The sequence below is a fragment of the Pseudorca crassidens genome, chromosome 2 (genome assembly GCF_039906515.1).
Source record: "Pseudorca crassidens isolate mPseCra1 chromosome 2, mPseCra1.hap1, whole genome shotgun sequence".
NCBI classification, from domain to species: domain Eukaryota; kingdom Metazoa; phylum Chordata; class Mammalia; order Artiodactyla; family Delphinidae; genus Pseudorca; species Pseudorca crassidens.
This window is the reverse complement of record NC_090297.1, coordinates 11,927,734-11,946,537: the sequence shown is the minus strand read 5'-3', so window position 1 is coordinate 11,946,537 and position 18,804 is coordinate 11,927,734. Positions and strand designations below refer to the sequence as shown.

The following is an 18,804-nucleotide window of genomic DNA, read 5'->3' as shown; positions in this document are numbered from 1 at the left end:
CCATACACCGTAGTGTCACCATGTTCCACAGGTCACTGTCCAAAATGCAAGGTGCTTTAGGTTCTCAATCAAAGCTCTGAAATAAGCCTCTTCAAAACTGCCATCCTTGGGCAAGATTTTTCAAGGAACTTCCCAAGACCAGAGGCAGTATCACCCAGAACTGGGAAGACTGGAAGCTGCTTATCACGGGCCTTCACCCAGACTGCCACTCCCGAGAGGCAAACACAGGGGAGATCGAGGATGCAGCGACGCCGCCCAGGGATGCTCTGCAGGTGGGGCCCTCCCAGAGCTTTTCTGCTGCTACCCCCAGAGTGGGTGGTCCTGGCGGGTGGCGGCCCCTCTAAGTGACTCAGGGCCCCCAGGCCTGGCTTGTAGAAGCTCCCAGGATGCTGACCTCAACTTTGTTTTTTAAAAATAGCTCGGAGGCAGCGGCGCTCACGTGAGCCGCCGGGCTTCCCCTCCAAAATCCCGGGGCTCCCGGCGGCTCCTCGTCCTCGGGGTCGCGGAGGGTGAGGGCGGTGTCCCGAGCCCCGGTGACAGGAGGGACCCCGGCCCGCGCGAACGACCAGGGGGAAGAAGGGGGCGCTGGATGGAGTCGGGGGCCCGGACAGGGCGGGCCGGGTTGACCTCGGGGCCCGGGCCGGGGAGGGAAGGCCGCGCTCACCTTCTTCACCGACAGCGAGATGTTCTCCAGGATTCGGTCCTTCACCTCCCGCGGCTCCATGGCGCCGCCGCCGCCGCCGCCGCCGCCCCGCCGCCGCCGCTTCCCGCGCCGGGGCCCCGGGGCCGCCAGCAACCGCTGCCGCCGGCCGTACGGGGGCTCCGTCGTGCCGGCCGCGGGGCCCGGCGCCCACCGCCCGGCCCTCGCCTCGCCCGGCCCCTCGCTCCGCCGCGGCCCGGCGGCTCCGGAGCGCGGCCGGCGGGGTAGGAGGCCACGGGCTGTGCGCGGCGGCGGCTGCAGGAACTGATGTCAGGCGGGGCGGCGCCAAGGCCGGCGGTCGGGCTGGGACGCCGGCGCCGCGCCCGCGCCCGCGCCCGTAGAGCCGGGACACCGGAGACGCCGTCGGCCCTCAGACCCAGGTCCCCCGGCCTTTCTTAGAGACCCTGGAGGCCCTCCTCCGCTCCGCTCGAGGCCCCCGGAGGCCCCGTCGGACTCCAGGGATCTGGACACCTCGCCTCCCGGAGACCCCCACGGCCCAGACTCCATCGGTAGCGTCCCCTTCCTTAGCCCCGAGGTTCCCGAGAGCCCTCAATGCTCAGACTCCGGCTCTCAGGCCCCTTGGCTTCTGGCAGCGCAGAGACTCCCTCCCGGAGCTGCCCACAGACCCCGGCCGACTGGTCCCCACCGGCCAGCCTGGCCCTCACCAGGCCAGAGGACCCGGTCACTCCACTCCTCGGTTCCCCACCCTCACCTCCCGGTCCCAAACTTTCAGGCCACTCCGGGTCCTCGGTACCCCTCCCCACCTCCAAAACACACCCTCTTCGCCTCACCTTCATCTTCGGTCCTGATGCCCCTGCCAATTCTCACCCCGATCCCACTTCTAAAGCTGGTCCACATATCCTGAGGGCCCCCCACTGCCTCAGCCCTGAAACCCACCGTAACAATTCCCCTTCTCCTTCCCAAATTTCACCATGTTTTGCAGCCACTTATACTTAAGGTTCTCAGTCTCCTACCTGGCTCACTTACTCATTTGGTTCCCAAATAAGTATATTCCTGATACATCCATTAGTCCCTCCTTTCTATTCCTTTTTTTTTTTTTGTGTGTCAATATATATCATTGTATTTATTTTTTTACGCTTTTTAAAAGTTGAGATATAGTCATACAACATATTAGTTTCAGGTGCGTGACATGATTCAATATATGTATATATTGTAAAATGATCGTCATCCTTTTTATTCTTAAGATACCCCAATTCTGGGCTTCCCTGGTGGTGTAGTGGTTAAGAATCCACCTGCCAATGCAAGGGACACGGGTTTGAGCCCTGGCTGGGGAAGATCCCACATGCCGCAGAGCAACTAAGCCCGTGCACCACAACTACTGAGCCCACGTGCCACAACTACTGAAGCCCATGTGCCTAGAGCCCGTGCTCAGCAACAAGAAAAAACACTGCAGTGAGAAGCCCACGCACTGCAACTACTGAAGCCCACGTGCCTAGAGCCTGTGGTCCGCAATGAAGAGGTGCCCCCGCTCTTTGCAACTAGAGAAAGCCCATGCACAGCAACAAAGACCCAATGCAGCCATAAATAAATAAGTAAATAAATAAAATTTATTAAAAACCAAGATACCCCAATTCTCAGCTATAGCTCCCCAGTTTCTCCTCTCCTCTGCTCAGGCTACACTTCCCTCAGCCTCCAAAACCCACTCACCCCAGCACTGATCTGAAACACCGATTGTACACCTTATCCTAGATGGACTCCACCCTATACACACCAGAAAGATATCTCCCCATCCCTCAGTTCCCCAGGAAAGACCCAAGATGGTAGTAGATATTTTTTGTTTTTATGTGACTGGATAAGGGGACAAAAGTATGTGTCAGGAAAAGGAAGGAGAAACAGATTGCTGCATTCTATTACCACCCAGGATCAGGATCAAGGGCAAGAGTTCTTAGTACCAACGACGATGATAATGATGTGTTGAGTATTGACTATGTGCCATGAACTGAACTAAGTGCTTTCCATACATTTGTCTCATGTATCCTCAAATAACAATTCTTGGGACTTCCCTGCTGGTCCATTGGTTAAGACTCCATGCTCCCAATGCAGGGGCCCTGGGTTCAATCCCTGGTCAGGGCACTAGATCCCACATGCTGCAACTAAGAGCCCACATGCCATAACTAAAGAGCTGGCTCAGTCAAATAAACAAATAGATAAATAAATATTTAAAAAAAAACTCAAATAACAATTCTTGTACCCATGGATAAACTGAGGGGTGAGGGTAATTTGCCTAAAATCATACAGCAAATTGTGGAGCCCAGAAACAATTTGTACCCTTTTCTGAGCCAAGGATCCCTTTACATTTCTTCGTACTATTCTAAGAGGTAGCCCTACAGGGACTTGGTCTAACTCTTTAGGGAAAGAAGTAAAATCCCTAAACCCAGGGTATTTTCTTTTTTTTTTTTTTAAATCAATTAATTAATTATTTATTTGGTTGCATCAGGTCTTAGTTGTGGCAGGCGGGCTCCTTTGTTGCGGAATGCATGTGGGATCTAGTTCCCTAACGAGGGATTGAACCCGGGCCCCCTGCACTGGGAGTGCAGAGTCTTATTCACTTTGCCACCAGGGAGGTCCCCAGGGTATTTTCTTAATAATACTGAGTTCAGGGGACTTCCCTAGTGGTCCAGTGGGTAAGACTCCATGCTCCCAATGCAGGGGGCCCGGGTTCAATCCCTGGTCAGGGAACTAGATCCCACACGCATGCCACAACTAAGAGTCCACATGCCGCAACTAAGAGTCCGCATGCCGCGACTAAGAAGCCCACATGCCACAAATAAGACCCGGCGCAGCCAAAATAAATAATTAAAAAAATAATAATATTACTGAGTTCAGGAAAATAGGAGATAACAGCCTCTGTGGAGCCAGGCAGAGGGCAGAAGGACAGGTGGGGATTGAGGCTGCAGTCACTGGACAGGTAGAGAAAAGGCTGAAGGCAAAGGACACGTTACTTTGAATTCGGAAAGAAATAGCCTGGTGTCCAAAGGTGTTTGTGGCAAGCAGGAGGAAAGCCAGCTTGAATGACCGGTTGGTCTAACAGCTTTGATGCACTCCCTTCCCACTCCACCCAGACAGGGTGCCTACAGGCCCCAACTTATCTGATGCAACTCCAGCTTCTGAGAATCCATTCAACCCAAAGTGGAACAAACTAGCTTCGCGGTTCCTCCCTGCTGTTAATAGCAAGCCATCTTCTGGGCAGCATCTTCTGCTGGTCACCACCTTCCTATAAATGGCTTGCGCACAAGACAGCTTCAACAGGTGTTATTATCACTTGTGATTAACAGGTGTGATGCAAGATGGTGGCATTTCTGCCATGTTGTTTCTATCTTCACGCATTGGGGGATGGTCAGATTCAACTTTTTACAACATTCAGGAGGAACTTATGGTCTCACTACCTAGCAAATTCCTAAGGTTTGCATAGGTATGTGAGTGGGTGGGAGAAGTGAGGTATATTTTAGTCTCACAAGACTTCTTGCAGGGAAGGGGAGGGGGCCCAGTGTGTGTTTTCATGTGCAGATAATTGCCCCAGGCCCAGAGCTCAAATATGGAATCCATCCCTGCCTATCAAAAATAAGAAAAGGACGGGACTTCCCTGGTGGTGCAGTGGTTAAGAATCCGCCTGCCAATGCAGGGGACACGGGTTCGAGCCCTGGTCCGGGAAGATCTCACATGCCGTGGAGCAATGAAGCCCGTGCGCCGCAACTACTGAGCCTGCACTCTAGAGCCCGCGAGCCACAACTACTGAGCCTGCACTCTAGAGCCCGTGCGCCGCAACTACTGAGCCTGCACTCTAGAGCCCGCGAGCCACAACTACTGAGCCTGCGCTCTGAAACAAGAGAAGCCACCGCAGTGAGAAGCCCGAGCACCGCAACGAAGAGTAGCCCCCACTCACCGCAACTAGAGAAAGCCTGCGTGCAGCACCAAAGAACCAACACAGACAAAAATTAAATAAATAAATAAATAAACAAGAAAAAGAAAGAGAAAAAAACAGAGTGCCCATCAGTCTGGGTATTGCGAGTCATTAAGTTCAAAATTGAAACCTATTCATTTATTGCACAAGACTTTGCTGATCATGTGGAAAGTGCATGAGACTCTGAGGCATCAAGAGCCTGGACTGAGTCACTCTAGGGCCTCGGACAAATCTGTCTTAGTTTCCAAACCAGTGACACAGGAAAAATGATCTTTCTTTTTTTAAAAAAATATTGTCCACACCTAAGTCTCCTACGGCTGAACACCGTCAGATGAAGGAAGAAGTAGTGAAGGCAGGTGAGGTCGTAAAACTACCACAGACCTGGCCCACCAGGTCGCCTCTACTCTTCTTTCCAAAGGTGTGTACTGCCACAGAGAGGAAAAAAATAAGAACAAATTCCGGCAACTTCCTCTTAAAAGATAACTGGAGGACATCCCTGGTGGCGCGGTGGTTAAGAATCCACCTGCCAATGCAGGGGACACAGGTTCGATCCGTGGTCCGGGAAGATCCCACATGCCACGGAGCAACTAAGGCCGTGCACCCTAAGTACTGAGCTTGTGCTCTAGAGCCCGCGAGCCACAACTACTGAACCCTAGTGCTGCCACTACTGAAGCCCACGTGCCTAGAGCCCGTGCTCTGCAACAGACAAGCCACCACAATGAGAAGCCCGTGCACCGCAATGAAGACTAGCCCCCACTAGCCACAACTAGAAAAAGCCCACGCGCAGCAACAAAGACCCAACGCAGCCAAAAAAAAAAAAAAAGAAAAAGATAATTGGAAGTGGAGGATGGTTTAAGAGACTAATTCCTCCCCTCTCCCCAACTCAAGGCAAATATATTTATAGTTCCAGAGGAGGGAGTAAATATTTCCTTGGCCGTCAGCCTTGTGAAGCTGCTCTCCATCTGAGAAGGGGAGGGAGGAGGGGCTGACTGTACAAAACAGCAATGGTCCGGGTTCCCACACCTTAACTCCGGCACCTGCAAGTGCCTACAATCTGTAACTCCAGGACTGTGGAAACCCAAACAAGGCAGCTTTAATCTAGGGGATTTTATTTTAAAATGTTGAACATCTGGGAACTCCCTGGTGGGCCAGTGGTTAGGACTCAGTGCTTTCACTTCCATGGGCCTGGCTTTTATCCCTGGTCGGGGAACAAAGATCCCTCAAGACATGAGACACGGCCAAAAAACAAAAAAAATGTTGAACATCCAGTTCCTTCCTCCTTATTGTCCAGCCAGCAAGATGGGTTGGTGAAAATTGGGATATCATTCAACCTCCCTGCTTCAAAAAGGTTCCAACAGCTTCCTGTCAGAGCATTTGGAATGACATTCAAGCTCTTCTCTGGCCTCCGAGGCCAGAGCTGATCTGGTTCAGCCTCTCCGCCTGACTCATCTCCTAATCTGTCCGCTGGCGTGTGCCAGCTCCCACCAACCTTCTGTTTCTTAAACAAGCTTGTGTGTTCACATCTGAGGGCCTCTGCTGGGAAACCTCTTCCCCAGGGCGGCAGAAGCCTCTAGCCGTTCACCAAAATCTGCTCGCTCCAGTGACAGCACTGTAGCCAGGCAGTGCTAGACTGTATTTCCCAGCCTTCTTTGCAGCAGGCCTGGCTACCTTATCACGTTCTCGCCAATGGCATGTGAACAGACATAAAGTGATGCACTTTCAGGCTGGACTGTTAAGCCAGTGGAACACCTGTCTTGGACTATATAGCATAGGCAAGATAAAAACTCTGTAATAAATTATTGAAATTTTTGGCCTCTTTGTTCCCTCAGCCTAGCCTAACACAGTGCACCCCAAATCCTTACCTGGCAGGAGCCTAGCCAGCCAGGTCTCAGTTTAAATGTTAGCTTCTCAGAAGATCTTTCTCCTTCATTACTCCATATTTAAGTAGCCTCTAATCCCTTATAGCACACCGACCTACTAAATTTTCATTGTAGAATGTATTACTATCTGCATTTTCTTGTCTGTTGTCAGTCCTCAAAGAGACTGCTACAACATAAGCTTCATGGGAATATGCACCTTTGCTTAGTTCATGCAATGCTGCATTCACAGCACCAACTCAGTGTCTGGCACATGATACTCAATGTTTATTGAGTAGTATCTTGATTAATTTTTTTCTTATAAATTTATTTATTTATTGGTTGTGTTGGGTCTTTGTTGCTGCGGCGGGCTTTCTCTAGTTGTGGCGAGTGGGGGCTACTTTGCGGTGCGTGGGCTTCTCATCGCGATGGCTTCTCTTACTGCGGAGTACGGGCTCTAGGCACGCGGGCTTCAGTATTTGCGGTGTGTGGGCTCATTAGTTGTGGCTCACAGGCTCCAGAGCACAGGCTTAGTAGTTGTGGCACACGGGCTTAGTTGCTCCACCGCATGTAGGATCTTCTGGACCAGGGCTCGAACCTGTGTCCCCTGCATTGGCAGGCGGATTCTTAACCACTGTGCCACCAGGGAAGTCCCTGATTTAATTTTTAATTCAATAGGGATGCAGAAAAATTTTTTAGCTGGCCTTAGAAGTAAAAGCACAGAAAGAGAACTAGAGCCAAATATAAGGCTGCTTCTCTTTACATCTGATTTGGGCCTTTTCTATTCTAGGAAGACAATGGATGAGGAATTACGGCCCAAGTCTGTATAACCGTTAGCAGAGAGGTGCCGTTTGCCAATGTCCAGATTAGTCTTAGATGTGGGTCTGATAAAAAGTACTAGCTCACATGGAAGCCTGCAAACTTACTAACCTCAGAATGTCATCCACCTTTTAAAAATTTTTTATTAAAAAAAAATTATTTTTTGGCCGCACCACACAGCTTGCGGGATCTTAATTCTCCGACCAGCGACTGAACCCAGGCCCACGGCAGTAGTGCCGAGTCTTAACCACTGGACAGCCAGGGAATTCTTTGTCATCTGTCTTTTAAAATCCACGTTAAACTCAAGGTCAACAGTCATCCTGGGCTAGAATCCCTAAACCTGAAAACTGACCTCAGTGACCTGGCTGGGTTTCAGGCAGTTTGTCACTCTACTCATGGGCCTTTGAGATGATAAACTGTGGAAGCATGACGCTGTTTACAGATTTATTACTTCAATACATATCTGAGGGCCTACTATGCACAAGGCAAAGTTCTAAGCACTGGGAGATAGCAGTGAAAAGGAGACATAAATCCCTGCTCTCATGGAGCTCACATCTTAATGGGGGAGAAAGATAATAATATGAGACAGAACTGAAATGCAGAGTATGGTAGGTAGTGTAGGTGTTAAGCAGAAAAATGAAGGGAAGTGACAAGATAAAGTAGACAGAGAAGGCCTTACTGAGGTGGTATTTGAGTAAAGACCTAAAGGAAGTGAAAGAAAAACCCATGAAGCTGTTCGGGGGGAAAAGAACATTCCAGACCAAGGAAAGAGCAAATACAAAGGCCCTGAAGAGAAAGAGCATGGTGAACTCGAGGAATATGGAGTTCAGGGTGGCTGAGCGAGTGAGGGGGAGGCAGGCAGGTGAAGGCAGAGAGGTACACAGGGGCCTTGGAGGCATTATAAGGGCTTTGGCTTTTACCCTGAGTGAGATGGGGGCCCATTGAGGGGTTTTAAGGAGAGGTGTGATCTGATTTAACAGAATCATGCTGGCTGTTGTGCTTAGAACATCATGTAGACAAGGGCAGGAGACTTAATGCGATAACCCAGGTAAGAGGTGATGGTGCCTTGACCACGGTTCTAGAAAGGATCAGATTTCGAATATATTTTGAAGTGGAGCCAGCAGGATTTAGGATGGGTTGACGTAGTTGTGAAAGGAAGGAGTCAACATTTGAGTGAACAACTGGAAGGGTGAAGTTGCCATTTACTTCTCAGGGAAAGACACAGAGGAGAAGGTTGGGGCAGGGAAGTATTTCTGGCTCAGGGAACTTCAACTTCAGGTATCTGCAGTCGAACAGGGAAAATGTTGGCTTTTAGTAACTGTCTAGGAGGAACCAAGCCACCCTAGCCCTAATTTTTTTTAAGGACAAAAATCCATAGATAAGGACTGGTATAGTTAGTTGGTTAATCCCATTAGAACACTAATAGTTCTGAACAGGGAAGCAGTATCTGGTGACAGTTTAGCGCTTTTATGTAACATGGCAATATGTTCTGCTTAATTCACGTTCTGAAATTTAGAACTATGTTCTTTTTTGAAGTCTTTTTTCCCATTTCTCTGTATTTCTATTTTTAAATGTATATCCTACCCTTTTCTTAAATTTTCCTCCTCCAAGCTGTAGATACATAGATTCCTGCCATAAATCCCCCAAAGCATTTATTTCCCTGATACTTTTTAAACCTTTTTTTTTTCTTTAAATAAAGATGCAGTGAATTCCCCTTTCTCTGTGCCAAGGACCTGGAATTCTTTCCACCGATAACTAATGTCTCACAATTTCCTACCACTCTATCAAGTACTAGAAATCTCATTTCAAGTGAACTGATTATCAAAAGATTGAGATCTGAACAATGGCAAAATAATTAGTACTTCTTACCTCCAACTAGAAGTAGGCTTTGCTCTCAGCATTCTTTTTATTAAGGCAAGGAAAGATAACAGAACACGGGGGGATTTGTTCAAACTACTCCCTGTATATACAAGCTGAGCCATGTACACTGGAAATCCTTTCAAATAAAGGCCCCACAGCACAAACTCATGCACAAAGCAGTAACTCCACACTAGTTAACATCCCAGGGTGTTTCCAACTTACTCACAAACCCCTATGACCACCCCAAAAGCCCCCCATTTTATAGACAGGGAAACTGAGGTACAGAAAGTTTAGGCAAGTTACCCAAAGTCACACAGCTAGCAAGTGGCAAAGCTGGAATTCAAACCCGAGCAGCCGAGCTCTAGAGACTAGTCTGAACCGCAATACCCTGTCACCAGTGTTGTTCCTATTGCTGTGCATCCACTGCTTGTGCAGTCACCAAGTGCAGACATTTCCCATCAGCAGATGGCCACGGCCTCCTGCAGTGTTTACCTGGAGGTGACTAATGGCTTGGAGATGCCCACTTCTTCTGGCGTTTAGGTTCATGGCCACAAGTCACAGTGCCTGGGTATAAGTTATTTAAAGGGCAGGGAGACAGAGACAAGGACAAAAGTAACCAACCATCTCAATTTAAAAGAAACTGATCAAACAAGAGTTTATGATAAAAACTTTATTGTCTTAAATATCAAATGTTTTACACATCACTTTTTCTTCAGAAAGTTCCTATTAAAAAAAAAGAAAAAGAAAATAAAGTGTTTTGATTACTTAGGGCTGACTTACATTTCAGTATCTGACAAAAACTCAAACCCAAATTCATCTAGTTCACTCAGCTGCAGACAGGTCCTATGTCTAGCCCCTAAACCAATGGCACAATGCAACCAACTGTGGGATTCCTGAGTTTGGTTCCCTTAAGTTCTCAGAGTTTTCCCAACTCTCAAAACCAAAGCATTATGGGAGTAAAAGAGCTACTGATTGGCAAGCCTATTTTGCCAATCAGCCTAGTTGCTCTTGTAAGATGCAGTAGCCTCAAAGCTTAAAGAAAAATCAGGAAAGCAATAAAAGTACGACTGCCAAGAACAAAGGGGAAAAGAGGGATTTTTTCTATTTGCTAAAATTTGCCAAATATGGCTACAAAACTGGTAAACAAACCTTACTTGAGTGCAAAGCCCATTAGCCCAACTTGCCATGGAAATAAAATTTTGAATAAAAATGGGCAAGTCAATGTTCATTGTAAGCGCATAGTAAAAAAAAACAAATACATTGATCTGAGTATATCACCAGAACTATTTCAAAAGGATGATCAGGAGAATAGAGAATGGAAATATTATCATTCAGAGGGAAAGGTCTCAGATGGGAAGCATAAACTCAAAGCTGTTGGGGCCTTCAGGGAAAGAAAAGGAAGTCTGGTGGGCATCGGGTAATCTCAGACCAAAGGAATCTAGACACAAACTGATGTGACTGCCTCTGATAGGAAATTACAGAGGTCTACCTTTCTTTAAGTCACTGATGCATCATTCAGAGTTGTACGTAAAACAAACTCATGGTAAACAAAATAATTTATTATTAGTCATGCATCTTCCCAGGAAAAAAATATACCAGCATGCCCCTTCCCCAAGTCAGCTAATGAAAACCTTCCTATGGTATGTATTCAAAGAAATATAATTCTGTAAAAATTATTCTAATTTTGTATTCCACACCCCCACCCCAAGTCTTCTGTAGTTTGCTTAACTTTTTTTAGGTAAAAGAAATATCCCCTAACTCCTATGCCCTTGCACCATTTTCTCTGTAGCTTTCATTCCCTAAGATTGTGCTCTGAATCTTATCTGCTATATCCTCTCACCTTTCACAGCCCCCAGAGGGTCTAGATTACCAATCACCGATACATAACAGATAAACCTGTGAGAGTTTTCTAACTGTAAACCTCAGAAGTCACTAGCAGTTAAGGTCCAGAAATTCTACCTGTATCCTTCAGGATTACTACATACACGGTGATGTTTTCAATAATGGGTTAAAGAATGTCCTTTTGATGGAGCTGTCCTGTAGAAGCATTAGGTAGAGCCTTGAATCTTCTTGTAAATAAATTTTGCCCACCATCCAGTCCCCGAACCACTGCTTGCTACATTTTCTGCTCTTGATTCCTATTTTCACATCTTGCACTCAGCTGCTTTAAAACAGCAAATCCCCCAGAATCCTCTGCTAAGTCCTGTTGGCCCAGATGGTTAGTATTCCAGAGCAGCCGTGCTCAGAGGGGGAGTGGGAAGGATGCCACAGCACACTCCGTATTTCTATCCTGCATGGAAGGAGGTCCTGATGGAAGGAAAAGTTGACTGTCACTGGTGCATATTAGGTCATCTTCCATTTACTTGCACTTGCACTTCTATCCTGCCTAATTCCCCCTCCACCAACAGTATACGTTAATTTCTGAATCCTTGATCTCTTCAAGTGTTTCTACCAAATGTTAGAACATTTTTTGTTGGTTTCTCCGATTCCACTTTTTAAAAAATATTTTTTTTAGAGCAGTTTTAGGTTCACAGCATCTAATTCCATTTTGAGCCTGATTTTCCCAGTTTTCTCTGAATTTGAACCAAATCATCCTAATATGACTTTTAAAATAAATGATGCTAATAGGCAAAAATAGATGTTGCACTTGAAGCTAAAATTTGTTTCATGTCTCTTTACTGGACTGAAGGCTTCACAAGAGCAGCTTCCAGTCTGTTTTAGTCACTCCTGTATCCCCAGTGCTCCCCAGTACCTGGCACACAGGCACTTAATGTTTGAATGAATAATGAACTCTTATTCAAAGATTCAAACTGCATAGCCTTCAAGAGAGTAAACATTCCCTGTAATATAAGATTTTCTTGAACTTCTGCTCTGCCTTCACCACAATACTGACAGTGCCACAAAGAACATAATAAACGCTTAGAAACCATTTTTGGGGGTATACCTGATACAAAAAAGCCGTGTCATAATCCTTCTACCTGGGGAAATCTAACGATTTGGTGCAGAATAATTCTCAACCAACAATAAAGGTGAGCCTTAGGACCACTCCACGCATGCCTATCTCCAGGAGAGCCATTTTCAGACTTCCCTGCTGCCCCCCTCCTTCCACTTTTATTCCCCACCCAAATTTGATGCCTCTGCTATTTGGAGAAACTAAGGCACAAGAGAAAATCAAGCATATCAAAGGTTCCTCCCCTAAGTTCTTTGATTTACTCCATGAACTCCTAGTAACATCTACCGAGGGACCACAAAGGTAGAGAATTTGAGCCATGATTTTACATTTCTGGTTCTCAAGGACATGCTTTGAATTTTTACTTTTTTGTTAACAGGAATTGGCATTTTTAAATCTTTCAAAAAGAAAGCTATTTTTATCTTACAGAACTAAGTTAACATTCATCTTCTCGGAAGGGAACTCTTGAGAACTCTGTCTCTTTCTAGTTCAGCCGTGGACTACACTAAGTCACCAAATTCAAAGGAGATATTTGGCTTTTTGGTATCTGTGCTAGAGAATGCATAATCCAGTTAGCTTCTCTTGTGATATGTCACCACTGATAACTAGTTTGAAATATGCAGCAGTTCAATTATCCTGCTTATACTCTCTGCAGGTGGCAAAGAGATAGGAAAAGGAAATCAGAATGTACTGCAACTCTTCTGGCCAGTTACTTGCAAGGCTGTTTTTTATATACATAAAAACCATCATAACTGAAGACTACATCTGTAGATATAAAAATTGTTTGCTTTTTAATCTATGTAAAATTAACTGTAGGATATCTGTCTATCACACATGTATATATACACATGAACTGATGGTTAAACCAACGAAATTTTTATGGCTTTTACTAGGGATAGTAAGCTGTGCTAAGGGAAAAACAGGCAGATTCCACCTTAGCTGGTTATCACAGAATCAGTGACACAAAGTCTCATATATCTTTCCATGTAACTCTCTTACTGGAGAAATGCTCTGGGAAAAAATACAAGGTGTGTGTCTCCCTTCAGTATATATGGAGACAAGGAGCTCTGGAAAGTTCTGTAGGCTGCAAGGCAGGACAGTTTTCATACACACTCACCATCTATGTAGTTCCCTTTGCAACTGGTAATCTTTATATGTTAATAGCTAAAGCCCAAACTGTGGGATGAAGGCTACTGGCTGATGTCTGGATGCCTAAAGAGGTACGAGTGGAAATAATTCTTACCAGCTGCAACGGCAAAATCTATAGCCTAGGTATAGCTGTCTGGTTACCAAGCACATTCTTATACACAGGAACCAACTAAAGGGAAACTGCAGAAGTCATATAGGTAAATCTTCTCCTCTCTTTGGTGAATAAACAGATACCACCCTTGGAGGTACGTGCTGACCACAAGGCTGTCCATTACCGGTTATGGCAAAGGAGCTATCCAGTAAAGCAGCCCATTACTGGTTATGGCTGGCCATTATCAGTTCTGTTGGCAACCAGAGGAGTTCACAATGATTTTATCCTATCCTTGGAGAAGTTAATCTCTAATTTCTGCACTTTGAATAAAAATTGAAAATGAAGGTTCACTAGTGTCATGTTCCTGAATTCCTTTTGTGTTTTACAACTGCTAAATTTAAAAATGATTTAAAATCTTGACAATGTCAACAACTTTACTTTCATACAAACGATGGACAGGAAGATTTAAAAAATCAAAAGCAGGGCTTCCCTGGTGGCGCAGTGGTTGGGAGTCCGCCTGCCCATGCAGGGGACACAGGTTCGTGCCCCAGTCCGGGAAGATCCCACATGCCGCGGAGCGGCTGGGCCCGTGAGCCGTGGCCGCTGAGCCTGCGCTCCACAACGGGAGAGGCCGTAGCAGTGAGAGGCCCGCATACTGCAAAAAAAAAAAAAAAAAAAAAAAAATCAAAAGCAATTATAAGTTGAAAGATAAATGATGAAAAAGGACAAGCATATTTGGCAAGTGGGTTAAGCTCAAAGTATTCCTAATAAGAATACATGTACAACGATAGGCCTATCCAATTTTCTCCTAGAAATAAATATACATATACATACAATAAAAGCTATCGTAATGAAACCTTTTCCAGATTGATATTCTATATCCCACCTGGGACTGACTCCCAAATCTCCACACTGTGAAAATTCAGTGGCCAAGCCTCTGAACAGTAGTCAGAGGAACTGCTAGTACAAAAAACCTCTGAGGCCCATCTTCATACAGAAGGCCTTTTTGGAGGAGTCTACTGTCATAGACTCACCCCACTTTGTGACCCTAAAGATTTATAAGCTTAGAATAAATTCCCAAGCATACCCATAACGCAAATCAGGGGCCCATTGCATTGCTACTAAATTTTGCTTCAATCATAGCACCACTACTTAATTACAGTCACAGCTCTGAGAGTCGGTTGACAGAAATCCTATAAGCAGGTTCCTAGTGCATCTTACATCTTTGGTGTAGAGCAGGCAAAAGGATCTACAGCACGTGATCGTCTAAAAGAACACTTTAAAGACAATCTGGCTAACCTGTTCTGAGCGCCCTTCTGAACACAGTAAACTACAACTCTTTCTGTCAACCATTCCCTAACTTCAGAGGGTCATGAGGAATCTATGCAACTTTCCATCATATCACTCAGGCTCCTAACACACATACGAACCTCACAGCTAAAAGAAAGAACATGGAATAGGGTAAAAGAAATGTCTAAGTGCCCCCAAATCAAACATTTTAAAACTCCTGAGATATGAGCCTCCATTTTGATTGTGCTCAATGACGTGAATTTTGACAGAAAGAATAAGCTTTTAAAGAGAGTAAGACTTCAGACAAAAATCACTTAAAGTTAAAAGTTCACAAATCACCCTTTTGAAGCTTCTGTTCCAAACACATTGCAAATTATAACCTGGAATAGGGAATTATCATTCTCAAAATTCTCTTCAATAAAACCAAGATTTCAGATTCCTGCTAGGTACTTAAGAGGGTTTATTTTCCACGAAAAAAAGTATCTAAAATCTACCCAGTAGAATTATTGCACAGTGGGGCCCACAGGACAGTGATTTCCAAGGGCTAGTCCTCATATAAAAAAAGGCCACAATAAATACATCTATATACTATGCCCCACTCTAACTTGACATGTGTAAACACAAATATGACGAAACCTTGCTTAAAAAAAGAAACTCCTGAGGAAAGAAAAGGATGGAAAACTCTACCAAGGCCACTTGAGTCAGAAACTCCAATTACTATTTCCACTGCCATGAAAGACACTCACCAAATACACTGACCATTCCAAGCACCAAGATAAACCAGTGACAAGGTTATTTATCACACTTGAATATTTCACTCAGATCACAGCTCAAACTGAGCTTTAGAAGAACTTCCTAGAAGAAGATGCGTTTGGAAAGGAAGTAAACTGCTGGCAACCAACCCACTAGCTGAACATAAGCTCATCATTAGTCACTAAGGGTTGAGCTGTGATCAGTGAGATGCTACCAAACCCAGTCACTAGTTAACTCCAGTGTTTAGGCCATTATTTTTCACTCACAGTTCTTGAAACATCACCATGACATTTGCAAATGGAATTACAGTTTTTTCTTTCTTTTTTTTAAATCTGGGTAGCACCATGGTTCGCGCTAATGTTAATTCCCTCACAGTATCCCACCCAAGGTATCTGGCAATCCATGCAGCAGCCTGTGATGTACAAAGCAGCCCAAGTTTTAAACCCTCCCAACTCATCCCATTAAAATGTCAAGTCCTAACCACACGAATAAAAACATACCACTCTAGGAGATATTCTTCAGTTTCCTGTGACAACTGATGAATCGTAATACATAAAGCACTAAGTATGATTCCAAACACCAAACCATGTAATCAAGTTTGTAAACCAAAAACTGAGTCAACAAGCCACACCTTGCCTACAGCACAGACACAGCCAAATTATGATGTTTTTAGCTGCATGGGTGGTGGGACTTCTCACGGCTTCTGCTTTTTAAAGCATTCACTCTCATTCTAAAATGGTATGCTATACACAAAACCACCAATTTCATTCCAGAATACATCATCTTAATGTTAATAAAAAGCTCCTGTATGCACATACTGCCAATACATTTTAAAAGGCCCAAATTTCAACAAATAGAATAGACAAATTCATCAGACAAGAGATCATAAATTACTTTGGCCGAAAAAAATCTTTAAAAAAAATCTGGCTCAACATTCTGCTTGCAGGTTTCTACATATACTGTATATGTGGTGAGTGTGTATGTGTAAATATATAGCTTTTTGTAAGGGAATGGAGTATGGTCTAGCCCACGTTTCCATGGTTATGTAGGAACTACAATGTTCTTTGCTAGCAAAACAAGAAGTGCAAGGTCTGCATTTCCACCAACTCGATGCAAAGCCCCAAGAGCTTCCTGCAAAGTAAAGCCGGCACGGAGAATCCGGTCAATGTCCGCAGCAGGAAAAATTAATGGTGCAAGAAAGGAGGGACTTGATGATGGCTGGCTGGTAGGTGGTACGAATTCTAGAAGTGGCCCTGCAGCTTCAGAACAGACATTTTCTCTAGTCTCAGGCCTGTCTGTCACTGGATTCCGTGTGCCCTGGCCCAAATCTTTAACCAATATGAAACTGGATGACAAGGACTCAGTGTGCTCAGAAGTCTGATTGAGTGCATCCTCCTCACCTGCTAAAAGTCTGGGTGAAATTTCTGCACCAAAGGTGCAATGTAGTTGACTGGACGTTTCAGCTGAGGCTACAGTGACAGAACTGCTCTCATTTACTGACTCCTTAGACTTGGGGACACCTTCCCTATCAGTTAATACGCCATCACCTGGACCCCTGAAGTTAATATTTTCTTCATCTTCTACTCCAGCGTCAGTTGAAGTGTATGTTAATTCTTCTGTCTTCACTGTTACAGATGTGGCCTGATGAAAGGAGATCTGTGAACAGTGTTTGCTCTGGGTAGCTGTAAGATGCTCATTTTGGGTCCATCTCTCAGAAAGGTCCTTAATACCTGTTTGGCCCTCAGTTACTGTCTCTGATTGACAGATAACTTCTTCCGATGTGTTTTCTGAAGCTGGTTTACTACTAATGACCAAAAGTTCATGAAGTTCCTTCAAGGCTGCCGTTACAGATGAGCAAGATTCCTCTGTGGACTCTATGGATGGCTGACAACTGCCACAGAGACTTACTAAAGAGGAGGGGCAACTCCCGTATTCTTTACTTGTTCCAGACATTTCAACATTACTTTCTGGAAGCTGTAAATCCTGAGTGGAAATGGAATTACTCAAAATTTCAGAGGAAGGGTTACATTTTGATGTTTCTACTTCCATCAAGGGATTATCTAAGGTGAGATCAGATGCACCGATGTTCTTGACACTGGTATTCTGACCACCTGCTGAATTGAGCACAGCAGCTAGGGACTGTTCAACTATATCTACTTCCATAAGTGTTTCTGAACTTGAGCAGCCAAAGCACCCTGAAGGTAGAATATTTTTCTCTGTACCCGAAAGGTCCACAGTCTGCTCTAGCCTGTCTCCTTCCATTGTAGCTTCCGAACCAATACTTCTTTGTTGATCCTGTTGCCTTTCTCCAAGAAGTTCAAGGTCCCCTGTGTTACAGAGACGTGCTCGGTCATGGGGAGCATTCTGCCGTATAACCTCATGCTGTCCAGTCCTCGGTTCTTCATGCTGCTGAAGGCCACTCGCTTGACTCAGGTCCTGATATTCTGGATGCCAACCCTTTTCATCTTTAAGCCTCTGTGGTTCTTCCATCCCAGTGACAGATAAACTAACTTCCTGTCTGGTGTGGAGATGAGATGTGAGGCCCTGGGTGCTTCTTTCAGCAGATTTCTCTAGATTACCTGCAACAATGGCTTCTTCGAGTGAATTCTGCAAAGGCATAGCTGGCCTCTGGTCTGCTGGAGCACTGTCTGCTGAAGAAGCACAATCAGAAAGATCCTGTAGAGGAAGATGTTCTTTCTTTTCACAGGTTACCTGGAATTCAGCTGAAGCCTTCAAAGCCTTCAGAGCTTTAGGTTCAATGCTGTCTGGGTCGCTGGGCTCAACAGGGCAGACTGAAGCAGAGACAGAGTGAGCAAGACGTGAAGGATTACCAATCTCAGGACTCTGTCCTGAAGGATGGGCTTGATGGTTAAATCCATCTGAAGTCGGTAATGATGACATTCCCAGTGAGGTAGTTTCTTTACCGCTTTTCTCTACATAGAACAACAGTCAAAGGAAAAAAGATTAATTAGCAGGTTACAAAGTCCACTAAATTATCAGAGAACACAAATCTAAACAGGACAGAACAAAATCAGGTCCTTAAACTGGGGTTTGTCTTATATTTATAGACTTTATACAAGAACCATTCTCATCGTGGTGGACAATTTAACATCATAGCATCAGGATAAGAGGTAGGCATGTTCTTAACAAAATATGTGTACTGTAATTCAATATTTTTATTTAAGTACCACATAAGGGCTGAGTTAGTGCTCAAGACTGAAGGACATTTACGTATCTTTATTCTCAGTGGGTTCAGAACTCTAGAATATTTTCTCCAAGTGTGTTTTCTCTATCACTTGCCCTAAAATCACCTGGGATGTTTCCTAAGCATGCAGATTCTGGATACCATCCTTGGGATAAAACCCAGGAATTTGTATTTTCAGTAAGTTCCTCAGGTGATTCTTAAAAGCACAA

The 18,804-nt window shown here is 45.1% G+C and overlaps 2 protein-coding genes across 15 annotated transcripts in view; both read right to left on the bottom strand.

The window, feature by feature from the left end:
- The window catches only part of PLEKHM2 (pleckstrin homology and RUN domain containing M2), a 41,853-nt gene extending 37,133 nt beyond the window's left edge, over positions 1-4,720 (bottom strand). For 2 of the 4 annotated variants that reach the window (XM_067721349.1, XM_067721357.1), the window contains exon 1: positions 4,605-4,720. In XM_067721349.1, coding sequence (XP_067577450.1) covers positions 4,605-4,712 — 108 coding nt within the window. In that variant the 5' untranslated portion in view covers positions 4,713-4,720. Of the gene's footprint in view, positions 1-664; positions 817-4,604 lie in introns of those variants that run through there. The other 2 variants (XM_067721377.1, XM_067721367.1) reach the window with 2 other exon arrangements.
- A 5,092-nt stretch (positions 4,721-9,812) lies between these two features.
- DDI2 (DNA damage inducible 1 homolog 2) overlaps positions 9,813-18,804 on the bottom strand; it is a 41,902-nt gene continuing 32,910 nt past the window's right edge. For 7 of the 11 annotated variants that reach the window (XM_067721179.1, XM_067721189.1, XM_067721185.1 and 4 more), the window contains one exon: positions 9,813-18,323. In XM_067721179.1, coding sequence (XP_067577280.1) covers positions 16,432-18,323 — 1,892 coding nt within the window. In that variant the 3' untranslated portion in view covers positions 9,813-16,431. The remainder of the gene's footprint in view (positions 18,324-18,804) is intronic. The other 4 variants (XM_067721190.1, XM_067721197.1, XM_067721254.1 and 1 more) reach the window with 4 other exon arrangements.